The sequence below is a fragment of the Mus caroli genome, chromosome X (assembly GCF_900094665.2).
Source record: "Mus caroli chromosome X, CAROLI_EIJ_v1.1, whole genome shotgun sequence".
NCBI classification, from domain to species: Eukaryota; Metazoa; Chordata; class Mammalia; order Rodentia; family Muridae; genus Mus; species Mus caroli.
The window spans coordinates 51,813,127-51,832,892 of record NC_034589.1 but is presented as its reverse complement, the minus strand read 5'-3'; the positions used below and the strand labels follow the sequence as shown (position 1 = coordinate 51,832,892).

The 19,766-nt window shown below is 37.8% G+C and overlaps 1 protein-coding gene across 2 annotated transcripts in view; it reads right to left on the bottom strand.

Annotated features, from left to right (window-relative positions):
* Adgrg4 (adhesion G protein-coupled receptor G4) overlaps nt 1-13,576 on the bottom strand; it is an 89,542-nt gene extending 75,966 nt beyond the window's left edge. Inside the window, exon 1 of one of the 2 annotated variants that reach the window (XM_029473532.1) lies at nt 13,021-13,576. In XM_029473532.1, coding sequence (XP_029329392.1) covers nt 13,021-13,561 — 541 coding nt within the window. In that variant the 5' untranslated portion in view covers nt 13,562-13,576. The remainder of the gene's footprint in view (nt 1-13,020) is intronic. The other variant, XM_029473531.1, reaches the window with a different exon arrangement.
* Nucleotides 13,577-19,766: the final 6,190 nt, after the last annotated feature.

Below are 19,766 nucleotides of genomic sequence, written 5' to 3'. Positions count from 1 at the left end.
CCGGAAGCTTGAATCACTTTATGAACATGTTAAAACTACTGACATGAAGACTTTACCATTCCCACTCCCTTAGTAATTGAGCTGCACTCAGATTTTGGGGGTGTTTGTTTTATTTTTGTTTGGAGGGGACTTTAAATATCATCATAAAAAGCCCGTTATCTGCTTACACAACATTTAGAGCACTATTAAAGTAACCTGTAATATGTAACAAAAAACAGTCTTGGTTTTTACAAAACAGGGGTTAAGACTCAGAAATAATTTTATCAGAAAGAGCTGAGTCACAACTATAACTATTTTTACTATTTCCTGTAAGCATACCAAAAAGAAAATGAACATTTAGGGGGAGAGGTCACAAAAAGAAAGATTTGCAAAAAGAATGTGCATGCCTCTAATGCCAGTACTCCAAAAACAAAGGTAGGTGAACTCTGTGCATTCAAGGCAAGCCTGGTCTCCATAGTGAGTTCCAGCACTGCCATGACTACATAGAGATACTGTGTTTCAAAAGCCAAAAGGAAACAAAGACTTAGATACTTGTCAAGCAGGTGGGATTTTAAAGAGCAGAGATGGCTTAGGAAACAATCTTGTATTGATCCGTGGTAAGCAGAAGGTTGGGTTTGTATATTTCAGAAAACTTCCTATTGAACCTTTCAGATGCAAAGCCCTTTTTCAATCTATCATTTTTCTCCATAAAATTAGTAATGAAGACTCAAATCTTTATTCATTGAAAATCACAGAATTTTAGCCCACTTACTGATTGCGTTTTTGGGTTTTTTGGTGTTTAGGGTTTTAAGTTCTTTGTATATTCTTGATCATAGCTTCTGGCAGGGATATAATGAAGATTTTCTCTCATTGTAGGAGTTACCTCATTCTTGACAGGTTCCTTTGCAAAGCCTTTTAACTTCAAACTACCTAATCGGCCAGTTCTGAACAATATTTCCTGAGCTATTAGAGTCCTTTTCAGAAATGTCCTCCTTACCCCCATTATCTTGAAGTGTTTTCCCTCTGCTTTCCTTCAACAACCAATAAGCACATGAAAACCTGCTCAGTATCTTTAGGGAAAAGCGAATTAAAACCATACAGACCTTGTCTCACCCCAGTCATGATTTCAGTAACTGAAAAAACAAGTATCGGGTAATGTTGTCAAGGGTGTGGAGGAAAAGGAACATTAACACAACTCTTGGTAAAAATGCAAACTGGCCCAGGCACTATGAAAATCAGTATAGAGGAATGGAAGTATATATATATAAAACTACTATACAACCCAGCTCTGCCATGCCTAGGTATATACCTGAAAGGATCTGAGTCAGCATATACAGACACATCTGCACACCCATGTTTACCATAGCACTATTTATAATAGCAAAGCTATGGAATAAGCCTAGGTGCCCGCCAACTGTTGGATGAATAAAGAAAATATCCTACATGTGCATAATGGAGTTCTATTCATCCATAAAGAAGAACTATGCCCCTTGCTGATAAATGGATGCAACCAGAGATCATCATGTTGAATGAAATAAGTAAGACAGAGAAAGACAAACACAAAACATTTTCTCTCATTTGTGAGTCCTAGAAAAAAAGAATAGATACAAAAAATTTTATGCATATATATATGTAATAAAAGATAAAGAGAAACTGGGAGAAGTAAAGAGAATAGAAGGAGAGAGAAAGAGGAAGGAAGAACTAGCACCCCTAAAGGCATGTCCCCAAAATATGTCAAAGCCAAGAGAAAGAATTGCAAAGACTCTACTCAAAATAACCAAAGAGAACCAACCAGTGATAATACTAAGAAGCTGAGTTCTACAAATGCTGAACAGCACAAAAAACAGCAATCATCCAAATAGCTCAAGATATACATTTCAGAGGAGGGCATCACACTGCTACACTAAAACATTACAGTGAATTTGCTAGCCCAGGAATGGAAACCCAATGGAGAGCTCAAATTACAGCCATTCCCTGAAACAATATCCACCTTAAACTTGTTCCTACCTCCAATAAAAACCAATCAAATATCAATAGCTCTTTAAAACAGGAATCTGGTAAGAATGGGGGATTGATATAGCAGTCATGGGGGGGGATTTTGCATCAAAAAGATTGAATGGGAGATTTGATTTTCCTGACATATAGGAACCCAAACTTTCATGGTTAAAATAGAGCAATATAAGAAGCGTTATTTTCCAGGAAATCTCTGGTATTTTCAACTGCTAAGTCTAGCAATCTGTGACAATGGGGTAACGAACATGTTCAGGGTCATTAGTGTGCAATGTGAGCTGACTGTGAACATAAACTGCTTCAATAATTTCATTGGTGCTCTTAATCCACGTGTACTTTGTGTTTTATTAAATTAAGCAGTGCAGACTTTCCCTATAGCCGTCATTCCAAAGACGTTAAATGTACAGGACTTCCACTTCATCAGTCTGCCTCTTTTCTCCTTGGGATAAAGTTTTTTTTTTTTTCTTATGGCCTCTAAATGGTATACTTATCGCCATTGAATATAATGGCTGTCCTGCTCAGAAATAAAATTTCACAAGTGATTGAGGCAGCTACAATGCTAACAATGTCAGCTCTGTCATTTTGGTACATGCTATCTACACACACACACACACAGAGGCTTCTACTTCCTGAGAACTAGTATTAAAGGAAAGGCACATTTCTTTTTTTTTTTTAAGTAAATGGTCATTTTTTTAAAAGATTTATTTATTTATTATATGTAAGTACACTGTAGCTGTCTTCAGACACACCAGAAGAGGGTGTCAGAGCTCATTATGGATGGTTGTGAGCCACCATGTGGTTCGGAAGTTGCAGTCAGTGCTCTTACCCGCTGAGCCATCTCACCAGCCCCGAAAGGCACATTTCTTAACTGAACAAAATGACATAGACTCACTTTTCCCTGCACCTCAACACTAAGAAGAACTAACTACAAGCAAGCCCTTTGGGGGGTTAAATGACCCCATTCACAGGGGTCCCACATAAGATATCCTGCATATCAGACATTTACATTACAATTCATAACCATAGGAAAATTACAGTTATGAAGTAGCAACGAAATAATTTTATGGTTGGAGTCACTACAACATGAGGATCTGTATAAAAGGGTCACATGAGGAACTGTATTAGGAACATAAAACTACAACAGGAATTAAGGGGTATCTGAACTAAGATTTAAGAGAGCAAGCCAGGTCAGCACCTACCACCTCATCATCATCAAGACAAACAAGCTTTTCTTTTCTTTTTCTTTTTTTTTTTTCCTGTTTGCTAAAAGCTCCCTTTTTTAATTAGATAATGCAGTCACATGGTTCAAATAGGTTTTTGGCAACAGAATATAGTCCAAGTAGGTTTACTCTCCTTCTGGATCAAATAGGAGGCTCTCTACCATCAGCTAAGGAAAGTATCTGGGCGTCCTGCTACCAATAAGCAGCCAAAAAAGAGCTCTCTGCTCCTGCCAGGACTGAGTTCCCTTGACTCACCAGTAGACACCTGGTTAATAGTACCTGGTCCTGGAAGACTTTTTCTCCCATTTCACCAAGAGTGTCTATACCCATAGAGAAACACAAACCCAAAAAGAGAGGACCAATAGAGCCAAGAGCTGCAAGTGCTCTGCCCTAGGCAGCTTCTTTGTCTCTGTAGCCCTGAGCTTTTTCTCCCCATTCAGAGACAAGAAGCAACTAACAGGGACCCAGGAGCAGCATGTGGCCTGGCCCAGGGAGCTTGATGGAAGGCTTCCTTTTTTGCTCAGAGACACAGAGAAAGCTAAATCAAGAGACATCACCAAAATCATACTGCCGCCCAACCTCATTGTAAGATAATCTAGACACCCTTCCTTAGCAGAACTTTTATGTTTCTCCAACAGCCAGAAACACCAGGGACCAGTGGGGGACACTGAGTCACAAAATAAACAATGTAATAAACAAAATAATAATAATAAATAAGATAATCATAGTAATTAATAATAATAAATATAAATAAACAAAGTAACACTGCAGAGGCTCTAAAATTTAATCTGTAGTTAGAAGTATAGCCCATAAAGGTAGATTAAGACTTGAGTGCTAAACAGCTGCCTGCTGAAATTAAATTTTTTAATAAGACCCAGACTCTCCTCACATTGACAAAACATCCAGGACACAAACCCAATTAGAACGAGAAAAGACAATCAAGTCATACTAACACCAAGAGGAACCAGGTGTTGGAACTATCTGACAAAGATGTTTATTGAATTTTATTGCCAAGATTTTATTGCACAAAGTAATGGCTTTCATCATAACATTTTCATGCATGCATATAATGTACATTAATAATATTTGGTCCTTCCTTTATTACACGCCTTTACCCCACCCCTATCTGAGACTGCTCCTCTTTTCTAATAGTCCCCTTCTGTTTTCATCTGTTCCATTTTCTAGATTCCACCCATGAGCAAAAAGCATGCTATATTCACCTTTGTCAGTCTGGCTTATTCTGCCTAATGTGACAATACAAAAACCTTTAACAAAATATTAGCAGCCTAAATGTAGCAGTTTGTAGAAGGTCTATACCATAGTCAAGTAGTGCTAGATACAGATGTGGAAGGCTTGTTAAAACCTGGGGAATCAATCAGCATAATCCACCATCTCAACAAATTAAAGAAGATGCTATGCTCTTACCAATTGAAGCATAGAAAGCATTTGACAAAATCTCACATCCGTTCATGATAAAAATCTCAGTGTGGGTAAGGAACAGAAGGGATTTGCAACAACTTGAAAAGAGAATTATTAAGAAGCTCTCAGCAGGGGATAGAGAGCTAGATAGCTCAGAGGTTAAGAACACTAGCTGCTCTCCCAGAGAACCCAAGTTCCATTCCCAGCTCATAACTAATTAATCTGCAACTCTACTTCCAGGGGACCCAACTTTCGCTTCTGGCCTCTGGGAGCACTGGGCACCCAAATAGTACACAGTCATACACACAGGAAAAACACATTCCAATACAAAGAAAATTTGAAAAGAAAAGATACCTAAAACAAACATCATCTATAACGGTGAAAGACTGTATGTTTTCCCATTAAGATTGGGAATAAGGCAAAAGTCTCACTACATTTATTTAAAGCAACATAAGCAAAAGAAATAACAAGCTCTAGAGTCCCCGGCTATAAGTCTTCAGACTTAGCCTCCAAACAGTGATCCATCAAAAAATAAGTTGATAAAGTAGACTTTGTCCCCAATTGGAAGCTTCTGACCTGTGCAAACCCTCTTGAAAGATACTTCTTCAATTCCATGGATCAGAAGTCCTTTTCAGAGTAGTTACTTTCAAAGTATGTATCCAACAATTACTGGAATATATAAAGAACTTTGGAAACTAAGTTGGGTGGCTGGGGAAGGAGAGCAGGTCAGGGAATAAGTGGGGGTGGGATGGATATGATCAAAACCCGTTGTATGAAATTCTCAAAGAACAAATAAAATTCAACAAATACCAGTTTTTAAAAACTAAGTGGCAAAACAAACAACTGCCCCAACTCTACTTTAAAAAGCAAAAGACAAGAACATTTAACAAACAGATGTCAAGCACAGGGAAAAGATGTTGAACATCATTGGGCATCAAGAAAATACAAATCAAGGGCTGGAGAGATAGCTCAACAGTTGAGAGTGCTGACTGCTCTTCTGAAAGTCCTGAGTTCAAATCCCAGAAACCACATGGTGGCTTACAACCATCTGTAATAAGATCTGATGCGCTCTTCTGGTGTGTCTGAAGATAGCTACAGTGTACTTACATATAATAAATAAATAAATCTTTGGGCCAGAGGGAACAGGGCTGGAGCAAGCAGAGGTCCTGAGTTTGGTTCCCAGCAGCCACATGATGGCTTATAACCATCTGTACAGCTACACTGAGCTCATATACATTGAATAAATAAATCTTTTTTTAAAAAGAAAGAAAATACAAATCAAAACTGCGATGAAATATCACTACACGTTTAGAAACAAAATTTATATAGGCAGCATGAAATGCTGGCAAGGAAGCAGAGAAACTGGGTTACTCTGATACTGTAGATAGGAATGAACATCCACCTGATCATCAGTTCCTTATAAAACTAAACCTGCAACTACCATATGGTGCACAAGGTGCACTAAGCACTGAACCACAGAGGAACAAAAACTTTGATTTATACAAACCCTATACAAAATAGTTATAACATTTTTGTAATAGCCCCAAATTGGAATCAGTCCAGGTATTCTCTACAAGTTCACAGGTTAGGGGAACATTTGGAAACCATCAGCATCATCTACAATGAAAAGAAACAAAATATGAATACACATAACCACCTACTCTGCAGACAGGCTGTGGGGGAGGGTCACACTTTAAGGAGTACATGCTGCAGAATCACATTCATGGATTTGGGGGGGGGGTTGTTTTTTCAACATTTATTTATTTATTTATTTATTTATTTATTTATTTATTTATTTATTTATTTATTTATGTGTATGCGTGCTTTGTCTGCATGAAGGTCTGTGCCCAACATGCATACCCAGTACCATCACAGGCCAGAAGAGGGCAGGGTATTCCCCATAACTGGAGTTACAAATGGTTTATGAGCTGTGAGGTGAGTGCTGGGAACCAAATCTAGGTCCTATGGAAGAGCAGCCTGCTCTCTTAAAAGCTGAGCCATCTCTCAAACCCCATATTTTTATGTTTTAAGATGATAAAAATTTAGAAATATAGGACATCATCATCAAATGACAGGGACTTGAGAAAAATATGTGTGGAGGTCAAGGAAGGACAGGAGCTGTGTTACACTAATTAAAAGTCCAGCATGAGGAAGGTCTATGATATAAAAACTACTCAAACTTGACTCTAATGGTGCACATATAAATATGTACTGTATAACTAAAGAAATCTGAAAATTATTGATCCATTATAGCAACATCAGTATCACTTTTCTTATACTGAGGTCTTAGATAATGTTCCATGGAGGTAAACAAGGAATCTCCAACTGCACTGCAATCTGCAATCCTTTCATTAAAATTCTTGGTTAAAAACAAAGCAAAGGGTGAGGTTGGGAAGATGGCTCTATGAATTAAAGCACTGGCTGCTCTTCTAGAGAACCCACACTCAATTCCCAGTACCCACATGGCTGCTCACAACCATCTGTAACTCTAGTCCCAAGGGATCCAATGCCCTCTTCAGCCCTCCTTGGTCACTAGGCATGCCCCCGGTAACAGAAATACGTTCGTGCAAAATGGCATACACATAAAACAAACAAACAAACAAATAATTTAAAAAGAACGAAACGAATACCAAGTTTTGTATTGCCAAGATACTATAGCAATATCAAATATCCTCTTGCATTGCAGGAACCCTAAAATCCATGGGATCCAGCCTCCCTATTTTGCCACCTTCATTCTGTTTCCTTTTACAACCAAGTGATCACTTCATAAATTGTATACATGAGCCTCATAGTATGGTAAGGTAGGCATGATCCATGCAAATTCACAGGGACCCATGGGCTTAATTGCCATTTGCTCTTTCACTCTAGATTAAATTTTGTTAGTATAATCATTTGGAGCTGGAGACCAGAGGTATAGAGCAGCTGAATATTTATGAGGCATTTTGTGGCAGATGTACCTGCCAACAGAATATTAAGTAGAACATTTACTAAGATACCAAATTCTGGTTGTGATTTGGATATATCAACTCATATTAAATCTGTGTGTTGTTCTAGCACACATTCTGCATCTGGCTTTTCTTTCAATCACGACCTCTGTAAATATAATTCAATGTGTTGATTAGATTTGTGAGAACTAATGGTGACCAGAAACTGCCACAAACAGATTTGCCCATGAGGTATGAAAATCCAAAATGACTATCACTATCTTTGAATAATAAGAAACTGTGTTGCCAAAATTGTGCTTGATTTCAGTTTTCAAGTAAGGAAATGAAAAAAATGAATCTTGTGTGAGAAAGACAGGCTACAGACTCCATCTATGAATCTATAGAATGTCACCCTGTGTAGGAGAATATCAATAAGGGAGGTCAAAGTGAACTACAAACTCTTCATGCTTATCGTTCCTGATGAAAAATGAGGATAGCAGAAAGAATTGATGTACAAGGGCAAGACCAAATTGTCTGTTAGCTCTAGAGCCCATCACCACAGAATTGTCCACATGAGAACTGTTAATTGGATAGAGGGATTAATAGTGAGCCAAACAAAGGCCTTTAGAAAGCACACTGACAATACAATCCATCTCTGCATATTTCAAGAATGGACAGTTCATAAAATAATCCAAGGCAGCTGGAGTGTTCTATCCATTAATAAAGCTCAACAAATCAATGCTTCCACAGCTAGAGGACTGCTCTGCTTTTAATAGACTGAAGATTTCCCAAGATGGACTCTATTCATATAATTTCATTCTGTTCAATAGAGGGGATTTCTCAAATACATAACTAAGAGGAATTTGATTTCTGTGTCTTTGGAAGACTCGTTGTCTTCATACATTCACACTTTAGAACAAATTCTTTTATGCATCATGTGTCTGAATGGAAATTAAGAGAACTGAAGTTTGTCATTGGTGCTCAATGGTTGCTTCAAGGATTTCTGTCACCACTTATTACTTTAAAAAAATCATGGAACTTTGGTGAAAGGAAAAAACTAGAAGCAAATGTTTGTCAGATGATGTGAATTTGTGGGTCCTTACTCTACGATATCCTTCAATAGCCTATACCTCAAAATTATCAGGGATTTCTATATTTTCTGAAATTGAAATATCACCAAGCTGTACTGGTAAATCAAATATATATATATGGATGAGACTATCTAATGATCTCAATAGTGAAAAATGAAATATTTGTGTCTAAACCAAATTTCTTTGTCTGCATGTGTGTCTAACAATTGATATTTTTGAAATGAGTCACTTAGGATAAGGGTTGAACTGAAAGGATATTTTACTTAGATAAATATTTTTGTATATTTATTTCCTGTGTGTATTTACTAATTTTGCCTGGAAAGGTATATTATTTTTAGATAAAGTTAATAAAATAACTGGCAAACTGGTAAGCGCAATAAAACTACTAAAGCTCACATACTTTTTCTGAGAAGGTGTTCTGAAAAATTTCAAGCCTAAGTATACTGAGATGCATACATGCATGAGGAAATTGGTTGTGGCATCATTTGTAGGTGAAACATTAAAGCAATTTAAATATACATCAATTGTAGGGCAACTAAATAAATTTATATATATATATATATATACATATATATATATATATATATACCGTGCAATATGGATAGTTCCAAAAATATATTTAAGTGTCCTTTTATGCCCATGATAATACTGTCAAGTGAAGTTGTAGAACAATATGTAGTTCTACATATATACATATATATAATTTTTTGAATTATACATACCAATATGTACTTATATACACCATAAAATATACTTTAAGAATAGAAATCTCTGTGGAAAAACTGAAGGGTAAGTTTTGCTTTGTATCTTTTTGTATTGTTAAAATATATTTTATTCACAACCATGTATATTGCATTGTGAAATTTTTTTAAATAAAGAAAGAAGCTTCAATCTCCCCCAGAAATAAATTTGTAATTCCTAGCACCTTTCCTATTATTATTTATCACCATGCTGTTTAAATATTCCTGTGTTATCTTCAACTGTCGTGAATACTTGTTCATTAAACCCAGACTAGGGTTCATGGTTTTCTGTGGCATATTCCCCCAAAGCCTTGTTCTCATGAATAGAAATATATATGCATATATATTTATGTGTAAATAGATTTATTGATATTTGTAACCTAGTAATATGCTCATTAAAAATTAATTTAAGGGTCATAATCCTTCTATGGATCGTAAATAGCAATTTATTAGACAAAAGCTAAAGCTAGGCAGGTTGTAATCACTCATATTTATCCGCCATTTTCCTAGCTGTCATATGGTCAAAACAGAAATAAACGGCATTTTATGCTATTACCCTGCCTTTAGTGATGAGGATGGCAGTGACTCAAGCTGCTTGCCAAATTCCCACAGGTAGGTTACCAGCACCAGAAAGTCCCTGTAAAGGAAGTCCCTAAGACCCGATAAGCTTGTAGTGGGCAGCACAGAGTCGCCTTAAATCAGTGGTCCTCAACCTGTGGGTCGAGACCCCTTGGGGAAGTGTCAAATGACCTTTGCACAGGGCCACCTAAGACCACTAGAAAACACAGATATTTGCATTACATTATTTCATAACAGCAGCAAAATTACAGTTATGAAGCAACAATGAAATAATTTTCTAATGTTGGGGGTCACCACACTATGAAGACTATATTAAAGGGTTGCAGTATGGGCAAGGTTGAGAACCAATGCTTTGGATGGTTTTGCATGGTGTGGGAATGCAAGGTACATGGAGACCTTGTGTCTAGACATAGATCTGTTCAAACGCCAGCCACAACCACTTACATGACCTTTTTCTCATCTATAAAATGCCTTGACCTTGGTAAGAACTTAGTAAAAGGCAGCAACCAATATTAGAATAGACTGGAAGCCAGAGCCTCTGTCTTCAGGGGAGGGGGAAAATCTGCTTTAGAGGACCTCAAGGGCTTTTTCAATTCAGTCTAGGTTACTGTGGCCCTCAGGTTAGGACCTTCTATTCAAAGGTTAAGAAAGAACACTTGTAGAAACATGAATAGTAGAAAGAACATTCGCTACTCTTACTTAATTATCATTTCCGATAATGTTTTTCTTCTGTTTGTTATGTTGGAATATTTTATCCACAAGGACTCAATCAGCCCAAGATGATGGGTTGTATATTAAAAAGTGTCCAGGAGAGAAAAATAAGTGGGAGGTGTATAGCACCTTGCCAGTAATTAGACTTGGTTACTTATCAGACATATGGCACAGGAGGAAAAGGCTACATTATGTTTTCAAAGGTTTCTGTAAAGTTTGTGTGTTTCTAAGGGCTAGACTTCTGGTTCCTTAGAACAAAGGTAAAGTTACTTTAAACTACATTGTGTAAGCTATTCAGGCTTGATATCTCAATGGCTAACTCGGTTCTGACATTAGAGTCAGCTAGAACTAGTCTCCTATATTTGGAAGGCCCCCAAAAAAGAGGTAGACTGAACAAAACAAAGACAAGAACAAAATCAGTGTCTTCAGCGAAAATCGTAAAGAATAGCTTTTCTATTCTTCCATACTAGTCTCAACACAACAAAAAACCCAGTGCAATGTGTTTCTGTCTTCAACTCAATTAGCATGCAGACTATTGGCAAAAGCATATCCCCACAACATGCTAAAGCATTACTGGGTTTAGACCTAGGCACCATTCTTTCTGTAACTGGTCCCCAAAATCAAAAGAAGAAAACACATACATTCCTAGAAATGTGGAGAATTCTATTGTCACTGACCACCTGCACTTCAAGGCTGCTGCTGTTGGTCATGATAGAAACTGAAAGGAAAATGGCATTGTATCGAGAAAAGATAGGGAAATGTGTGTGTGTGTGTGTGTATACATATATACACACACACATATATATACATATATATACACATATACACACATATATATATATATATCCAAAAAGACTTTGACTAACATCATTAAACCAATAAAAGAATAAATTATCACATGTACATATTATATATATATGTGTGTGTATATATATATATATCTTCATCAGAAAGAACCAGGACTCCTTGGCAAAATTACTAATTCTTAGGCTGAACATACACAAAAAAATATGAAATGAACCTTCAGTGTTCCCAGAAAGCCAGAAAATGTGAAAAGAATGATGGAATGTGTCAAAGAGACAGGAGCCAGATTGAAGGGCTCCCACTGGCCAAATATGGAACAATTAATTATCATATCGAAATAAACAATACTAACAGGTGGAAACCTAGTGAATAAAATTTGAATCTATAATTCCATGCGTATATAAATAAATGCAAATTAATTAAATAATTTGGAAGAAGTCTCCCTTAAATAGAATAAACACGAGCTAATGTGAAACTTTAGCATCATCATTTACAACCATCATAGTTGTGAGTGACCTAAGCAAGAGCCATGAGTATAATGGAAACTACTGGATGGAAGCCATCCAGGAGGATATTTACATTGTCTCCTAACACCTCCATAGAAATTAATAATTGAAAATGAAAATGACAACACATATCCAGTGACAAAATCTGGCAGATATCAAAGTCAAGTGAGCACATTTATCATTATGGGGACAATTTGGACCCATGTTTCCGCTGATATGAAAAACACATTACCATCACTTTTGCACTATTCTTACCAAAACTGCACAGCTGGAATCTAGTTACAAAAAAAGTAGACAAATCCAAACTAAGACCTGGTCTACAAACAACTGGATTATGTAATAGAAATGCCTAGATTTAAAAAAAAAAAAGTGAAAGGCTGGGAGGCAAGTAGACTTGGTAGCTAGATCTTAGGCAAAATAACATGATTGGCTAAATTTTAAGATCAGCTAGAAATTAAATGTTAATGTCGTATCCCTGTTAAAATGTTTTATTTTGTTCTTTGTGATATGGTTAAGATAATCTCTTATCCTTAGGGAGCATACACTGAGACAAATGGTAGTAATTAGGAATTATACCTTCTTCTTATAATCAAACAACTCAAAAACAAATAGGGGGTATGATATAGAGGCTCTGTGTGTGTGTGTGTGTGTGTGTGTGTTTTACAGACAGAGATGCAGAGAAAGAGAGAGAGGAAAGAGTGCATAGCAGGAAAATTAAAGAGCGAGATGAGGATGGGAGAATGGCAAAGCATGTGCATGCAAAGGGTTAACCATCAACAAGTGTGGGTAACTAGTCTATAGATTTTCTTGTTCTTTTACATTTTCTGTGAGTTTGAAGTTATATTAAAACAAAAGGGGAAAGAAAATAAGTGTTTTCTCTACATCAAAAAGCAAGTGGCAAAATTGTGGGAACCTGAGACACCTTAAAGGAAGGCAGAGCCTTGATCTAGGAATGGCTAATTTCAGCCTTATTTTTGAGCAGAGCTGTGATATACCAATTCTACTCTTACTGAGGGAAAAAAAGTGAAGTTACTCACAACAGCGCAGTCTCCTGTCAACAGTTGGACTTATCTTGTGGATGAGCCAAACATCATCTTCCCAACTAACTACATTTCCATATAAACATGTTATAAACTCCTCATTTTCCAGGATGCGGTCCCAGAGCTGAAAGTAATACAGGCTGCTTGTAAAGCGAGGTATCACAGTTTTAATCTGACCCTCTCCATTCCTAGGAAAGTGTCCCAAGACCAAAGTCCCATTAGGAGACAGTCTGTGTGGCTGATCCATTATTGCAAGTATCCTTTCTTTGTTCTGGAAGAGCTCTAATCTGCCCTTCACACCATCCCATACCAAGCACAGGGTATGCCAATGAAATGGAATCAGGTGATAACTGACATAGAAGGTCTTGCCAAAGCTGTACAGTATCAGCTGCTGATGGTCTCCTGCAAGTCCAAGGTCTACATCTTCTCTGCCCAGGAGAGTGTTATTAGTAATGTAGACGAAGGCCATCCAGTAATGTGAGCTGTTAGTCATCAATATCAGATCAATACATGCGGTGAGTCGGCTGAGTTCGGGCATGGTGTAGGTCAGGCTGACATATGCCTCGCTTTCTCCATAAAAATCCAGCCTTTTTCCTTTCAATGAAAGTGAATCTGTCCAAATTTGGAGAAAAGAAGAAGAAAACAAATGAAATTTCAGTTAATTTTTTTTCTATCATCTTTGGCAGTATAGTCAAATTGTACAATAAAATTATGAGTCAATCTTGATGCAAATAAGGAAATAGTAGATACACAAAAACCATCTCTATTTGACATTGACATTGACGTGTGATTCTTTTGGCAGAAGAATCTCTCCCTAATTCTATTTTTCCTGGGATAATATGAAAAGTTAGCTTAGTACCCCCAAGCACACACCAGCTGAACAGTTTGAAGACATAGTTGGAAGTTCACGGTGGAGAAGGCCAAGGAGAGGCGGCCCAGACTTCAAATTTGCCACACAATCCTCCTGCATATAATCAAGAGAGAATTATTTCCACCCACCTAACTGCCTTATTACATTCATGATGCAATAGCAATTTGTTTCTCCAATGCCTTTTTCTGAGCCAAATTACGGATTTCGTCTGCCTCTTGAGACTGCTTCTCACTGAAAGGCCCTGACAAAGGATTGTGAGCTGCATAGCTGGACAGCACAGAAGCTCTAGGGTGTCTGCTGGGTATCAGAGACAGTAGATATGTCTCTACCCAAGGGCATCCTTCCATATCCTTCCTAAGGCCCACGTTGACTTAAAGACTTCAAGACATTTACAGAACCAGTTGCAGACAGCATGGGAGGCCTGGCGCTGGCATTCACCAGCTTTCTGACTTTGGCCTCAGTGTTTGCTTCAGAAACAAAGAAGATTTGGAGTGAAAGGGTTGTATATCTGCCTTCACAAGGACCAGATAACCCCTCCCTTGAAGGTCTTTTAAGATTATTTGAAGAATAAGTGAGATAGTATTCACAAAGTTTTCCTAAACATCCCTGAAACATCTCATTGGTACTCTTTTTTTATTCATTTTTCTACAATTGTTCTTTGATCAAAGTTTCCATTATCCTCTCTTATCAATTTCCTCCTCCCACCAAATCCTTTCTTCCAAAGTTCCTTCCTACTTTCCTGTCTATTTTTTGTGAATCTACTCCACTGAATAAAGGTTGCATGCATGAGTATGTGGGATATATTTGCCCAAGTGGGGACAATGTACCAGTGGCTACACCACTGGGGAATTCAACTCATTCTTTATATAACTTAAACAGTTCTGGGAAGAGGAAGGTCTTATGAGCCCTTCCTCCATCTGTAATGGAGTATTAATGGGTCCGGTCTTGTGTAGGTCAACACTGCCTCTTTGAGTTCATAGGTGTAACATCCACACCATGTTCAGAAGACAGTATTTCACAACTCCTTCCCATCATCCTGCTCTTACATTCTACCTCCTTTTCCACAATGCTCCCTGAGCCTGTTTCAAGCTGTGGTACATACTTCCACACATCCTTAGCTTGCATGTGTATACATACACACATTCTCATTTGCATATGCACACGTCCACATACACTGAACCCACATGCAGGAACTCCTATTGTTACCAGCTTATGTGTTCATACTATCTTATCATCATATGGCTAATAAATTATTAAAGCCACAAGATGAAAATTTCCATGAAGTCAAGGTATCAGTTATTGTTAGTTAACATTGTTTTGTTCTGTTGTTGTTATTGTTCAGCTCAATAAAATGATATCAAATTATTTAAGAATGCCATTTATGGTGGGCATAAATCTTTAGGATTTATTTAGCCCTTTAAAAAGAATGTATCAGGAAGTGTGGATTTAGCTCAGTGGTAGAATGCTTGCAGGCCCTGGGTTTGGTCCTAAACTCTGAAAAAACAAAAAAGAGGTGAAAAGAATGAATCATAGTCTTATATGCCCTCTGAGGGCCTCTTCGCTCTTTAATTCACTAATACAAAGCCAGTTATCAAATGAAATGAATGATCAACTTACAAAATCAGAAATATAAAGACTAATGGTATGAAAAAGTATACCATTTCACTATTTCAAGCATATTAAAAGAATGATGCACCATTTTTTTTCTAGTAGGCCAATTTTTCCTATTTTCTTTTGAGTTAAGGTCTTGGTATACAGCACAAGGTGCTCAGGCTGGCCTCACAATCATCCTCACATCTCTACCCTATCCCTCACTGTTCTGAGAATGTAAGTATGTGCTACCATACCCTGCTCTAGACAAGCTAAAATTTTTAAAAGTTGAGAATACCTAGTATTGACAAGCCTGTGGGGAAATGAGTCATTCTTCCATGCTGCTTGTGGGAGGGCCAATTAAGAAGCATTTTTGAAGAGCAATTTGTGAATGTCTATGACAATTTTTATTGTGTATAATTGCACATATACTTTTGACCTTGCAATTCCAGTTCTATTGGTTTATTCTAGACAAATATACATAGACACAGGTACAAGCATATATTGTTGTGGTCATGGGATTTCTTAGTTTGAACAACTTCATGCTTGTATACAATATGTTGTGATCACATTCCACCTCAGTACCCTGTCTCAACCCCTCCCCAGTCCTGTCAACCCTCTTCTTTCCAACTCGTTCCCTTCATACCCTCTCCTTCCTTTCTTCCTCCCTTTTTACCTACAAGCCATTTGCAGGTAATTGCAGCTGTTCTATGGTCATGATTGTATGGTTTATGTCATACCCAGAATCTTAACTTCACTCCTCTCCAGCCTCTAGCTCCCTTAGCATTTTCAGTCTTTCATCCATGATGTTCCCTGGGATTTGGAGAGGGTGACACAAATACCATATTTAGAGCTGAGCATCTCTCAATGGTCACTTTTTCTTAGCAGTTACTCAAACCTGCAAGGATATGTATGAAAGCAGTATTACTAATGAAGGAAATTACAAGTCTCTGGATGTACCAATAAATGACTAGTAATGTAACCTCTATGCAACATAGTATGAAAACACATGAGGTAGACTTGTGTAGTTACAGACTTTTCAATGCTGAGTAGTTTGTGAAATGGGACTGAAGTGTGTATATATATATATATATATATATATATATATATATATATATACATCATGATGGCACATGCCTTTAATCCCAGCACTCAAGAGGCAGAACCAAGTGGTTCTCTGTAAATCAAGGCCACTTTGATCTACATAGCAAGTTTCAAGCCCTCCAGAGTCACAGTGAGTCCCTGTCTCAACAAAAAATGTGTTAAAAGATCTGAAAGGACACACATTAATTTAAAAATTATTATCTAAATTGAGATTCTTGGGGATTTTTGTTTTCTATTCTACTTATTACATGAAAATCTTCATATTTTAAACAATATTTATGCAATTAATGATCACTTATAATCAGAAAAATAGAGATAGATGGCTGGTTTAATGTAGGGTGGATAGATAGATAGATAGACAGACAGACAGACAGATAGACAGATCACTGTGACTTTTCTTGGAATTCTGTAGACTTTACTTAAATGTGAGTATAGTGTGGTGTACAGTCAAAAATGCTACACTGTGTTCCAGTTCTTTCTTCTCCTACCCCCTTGGGCAGGGGCAATGAATGCATATCAAACTTTCAGGGAGGTTTCTGGCAGAGAGTGAGTGCTATACAAATAAATGTTAAACAAATAAATCCTTCTCACTTCTTTTTTTAAGATTTCTTTCTTTCTTTCTTTCTTTCTTTATTTATTTATTTATTTATCTTATGTATGAGTACACTGTAGCTATACAGATGGTTATGAGCCATCATGTGGTTGCTGGTAATTGAATTCAGGACCTCTACTTGCTCTGGCCCTGCTCGCTCTGGTCCAAAGATTTATTTATTATTATATCTAAGTACACTGTAGCTGTCTTCAGATACACCAGAAGAGGGCGCCAGATCTCATTATGGATGGTTGTGAGCCACCATGTGGTTGCTGGGATTTGAACTCAGGACCTTCAGAAGAGCAGTCAGTGCTCTTAGCTGCTGAGCCATCTCTCCATCCCCCCTGTTACTTCTTTATGCTTCCTTTTTACATGGCAAGATGAGAATAGGAATTACCAGACCTGGAAGGTGGGTGGGACATCATAAAAGATGATGCAGTGCTAACATTTAGGTGATTGGTGTGATAATGTTCACAAACTGTGAAGCACTTTGTAAATGTCAAGTGCAGTGTTTTCCCGTGTCACGAGTAGAAACCTCTTTCTTCTGCAACCTTGTCTGCACTCATCTGAGCCCTCTTTCTACCTCCAGGCTTCTGGCAGGGTTCAGAGGAGGCAGGACTATGACAAAGTGAACAGGGCTTTGGCCCTTCTGTTTCGCTAAGCAGGCAGCCTTTTCCAGTGGGTCTCTCAAGGGCCTGATTCAAAGGCCACTTGTGTCTTTGCATATCATTTTGCTGTGCATTGCAGATGTCTGCTTGGATGCTGCCATCTGTTCCCTGGCGATTCTCAAGTCCACATTGCATGATCGTTCCCCAAAGTGTCTTCTCTCTTGATCTTCATCTGTGTCCAGTTACCTTTATGTACCCTTTCCTTTCACTCTAAACTCCATATGTTGGCTTTCTTACATAGAGGAGGTGGTTTGTTTCTATCATAATGGTGAGATTTTGCTGTATTTTTTACATGTGTGGTTATTTTGCCTGTGCATATATTCATACACCAGGTGCATGCTTAGTACCTGCAGAGGTCAGAACAGGGCATCCAAACCCCTGGTACTGGAGTTACAAATGGTTGTGTGTTTTCATGTCATCATGACTTGAACCCAAGTCCTCTGGAAGAGCAGCATGTGCTCTTGGCACAGAGCATTCTGTCTATCCCTGTATTGGTTGTTAGTTTAAAGGAATAGTGAAAGTCATCTGAAAATCAAAAGATGAGACCAAAGTCAGCTAGAGAACCCTGCCAGCAAGAGGCAGGTGCTATTGATATGTTGGTATATTTCCTCTGACTTGATTTCTCTATGTGAGGGTTTTCCTTGTTCTGGCTCCTTGCTTTTTCTGCTTAACATTATAGTATAAGCATGTTCTACTTTAAGAAAAACTCATCAGAAGCCTGATGAGAGTAGCTATTGTGTTCACTGCAGGGAGCAGCAGGCATCGTTTTATTTGTACTGGAAATTTCACCAGTTTCAAGTGTAGAATTTCAGAGGCATTTAACATGCTCATGTTAGTATACATCCAACATCTTGTTTCAGAGTTTCCCTCAACCCAAAAGAAAACTTGTACCCATCAAGCAGTGGGTCTATCTTCCCCAGGCCCCTGGTAACTTGTAAGCTGATTTCTATCTCTATGGATTTGCCAATACTGGGTAATTCAGTTGGCTAGTTAGTATTAAACATCAACTTGACATAGCCTAAAATCACCTGGGAAGAGTCTCAATTAAGGAATTATCTAGTTGTTGGTTGACATAGGAAAACCCAGCCCATTCTGGGCAGCACCACTCCCTAGGCAGGGGAAAGCTAACAGTAAGAAGCAGGCAGGTAACATAGATGCATTCACTTCCGCTATTCAACTGTGGCTGTGCTGTGACTAGCTGCTTAAGCTCCTCTCTTACTTCCCCAAAATGATGGAATATTTTGGAATTTGTGAGTCAAACAAACCCTTTCCTCCATTAAGTTGGATGTTTTTCAGAGTATTTTATCACAGTAACAAAAATGAAATTACAATATGCAATCATACAGTATGTGGCTTCTTATGTCTACCATCTCTCAGTTTTTGTAGTCAAAGTCAAAGTGGTGACAAATGTGGTTCTATCTAAGGAATGTCCAGAAGAAATCTGTTCTGTGGTTCGTTCTTAGTGTCTGTGGGTTTGTTGTTAATTCTTAGTATCTGTGTACCTGTAGACAAACCCTCAGTGTGTGCCTTTAGTTTCACAAGGCTTTTTCCCTGTGTGCATGTCCTGATCCAAATCTCTTCCTTTATTAAAGATATTTATACTACATTTGGTGTTCACTGCACCAGTATGATGACATCTTAATAAGTCACTTTTATAATAACTTTATTTCTAAACAATGTCACATTCTGAGGTATTGAGGGTTAGGACTTCAACAGATAGATTTGGGGAGGGCATGACTCAATCAACATACTGTGAAGGATTCAAATCCCAGTGAAATCTTGAATTCAAGCCCATGTCTCACTCAATAAGTGTATGCCCTCACACATAAATCCAGAAGGTCTCTGAAAAAAGAACCTTAGTAAACAGAGGGGGTGATTGAGCAACAGCTATAAGTGAGCATTGGAGTGCAGTCATAGA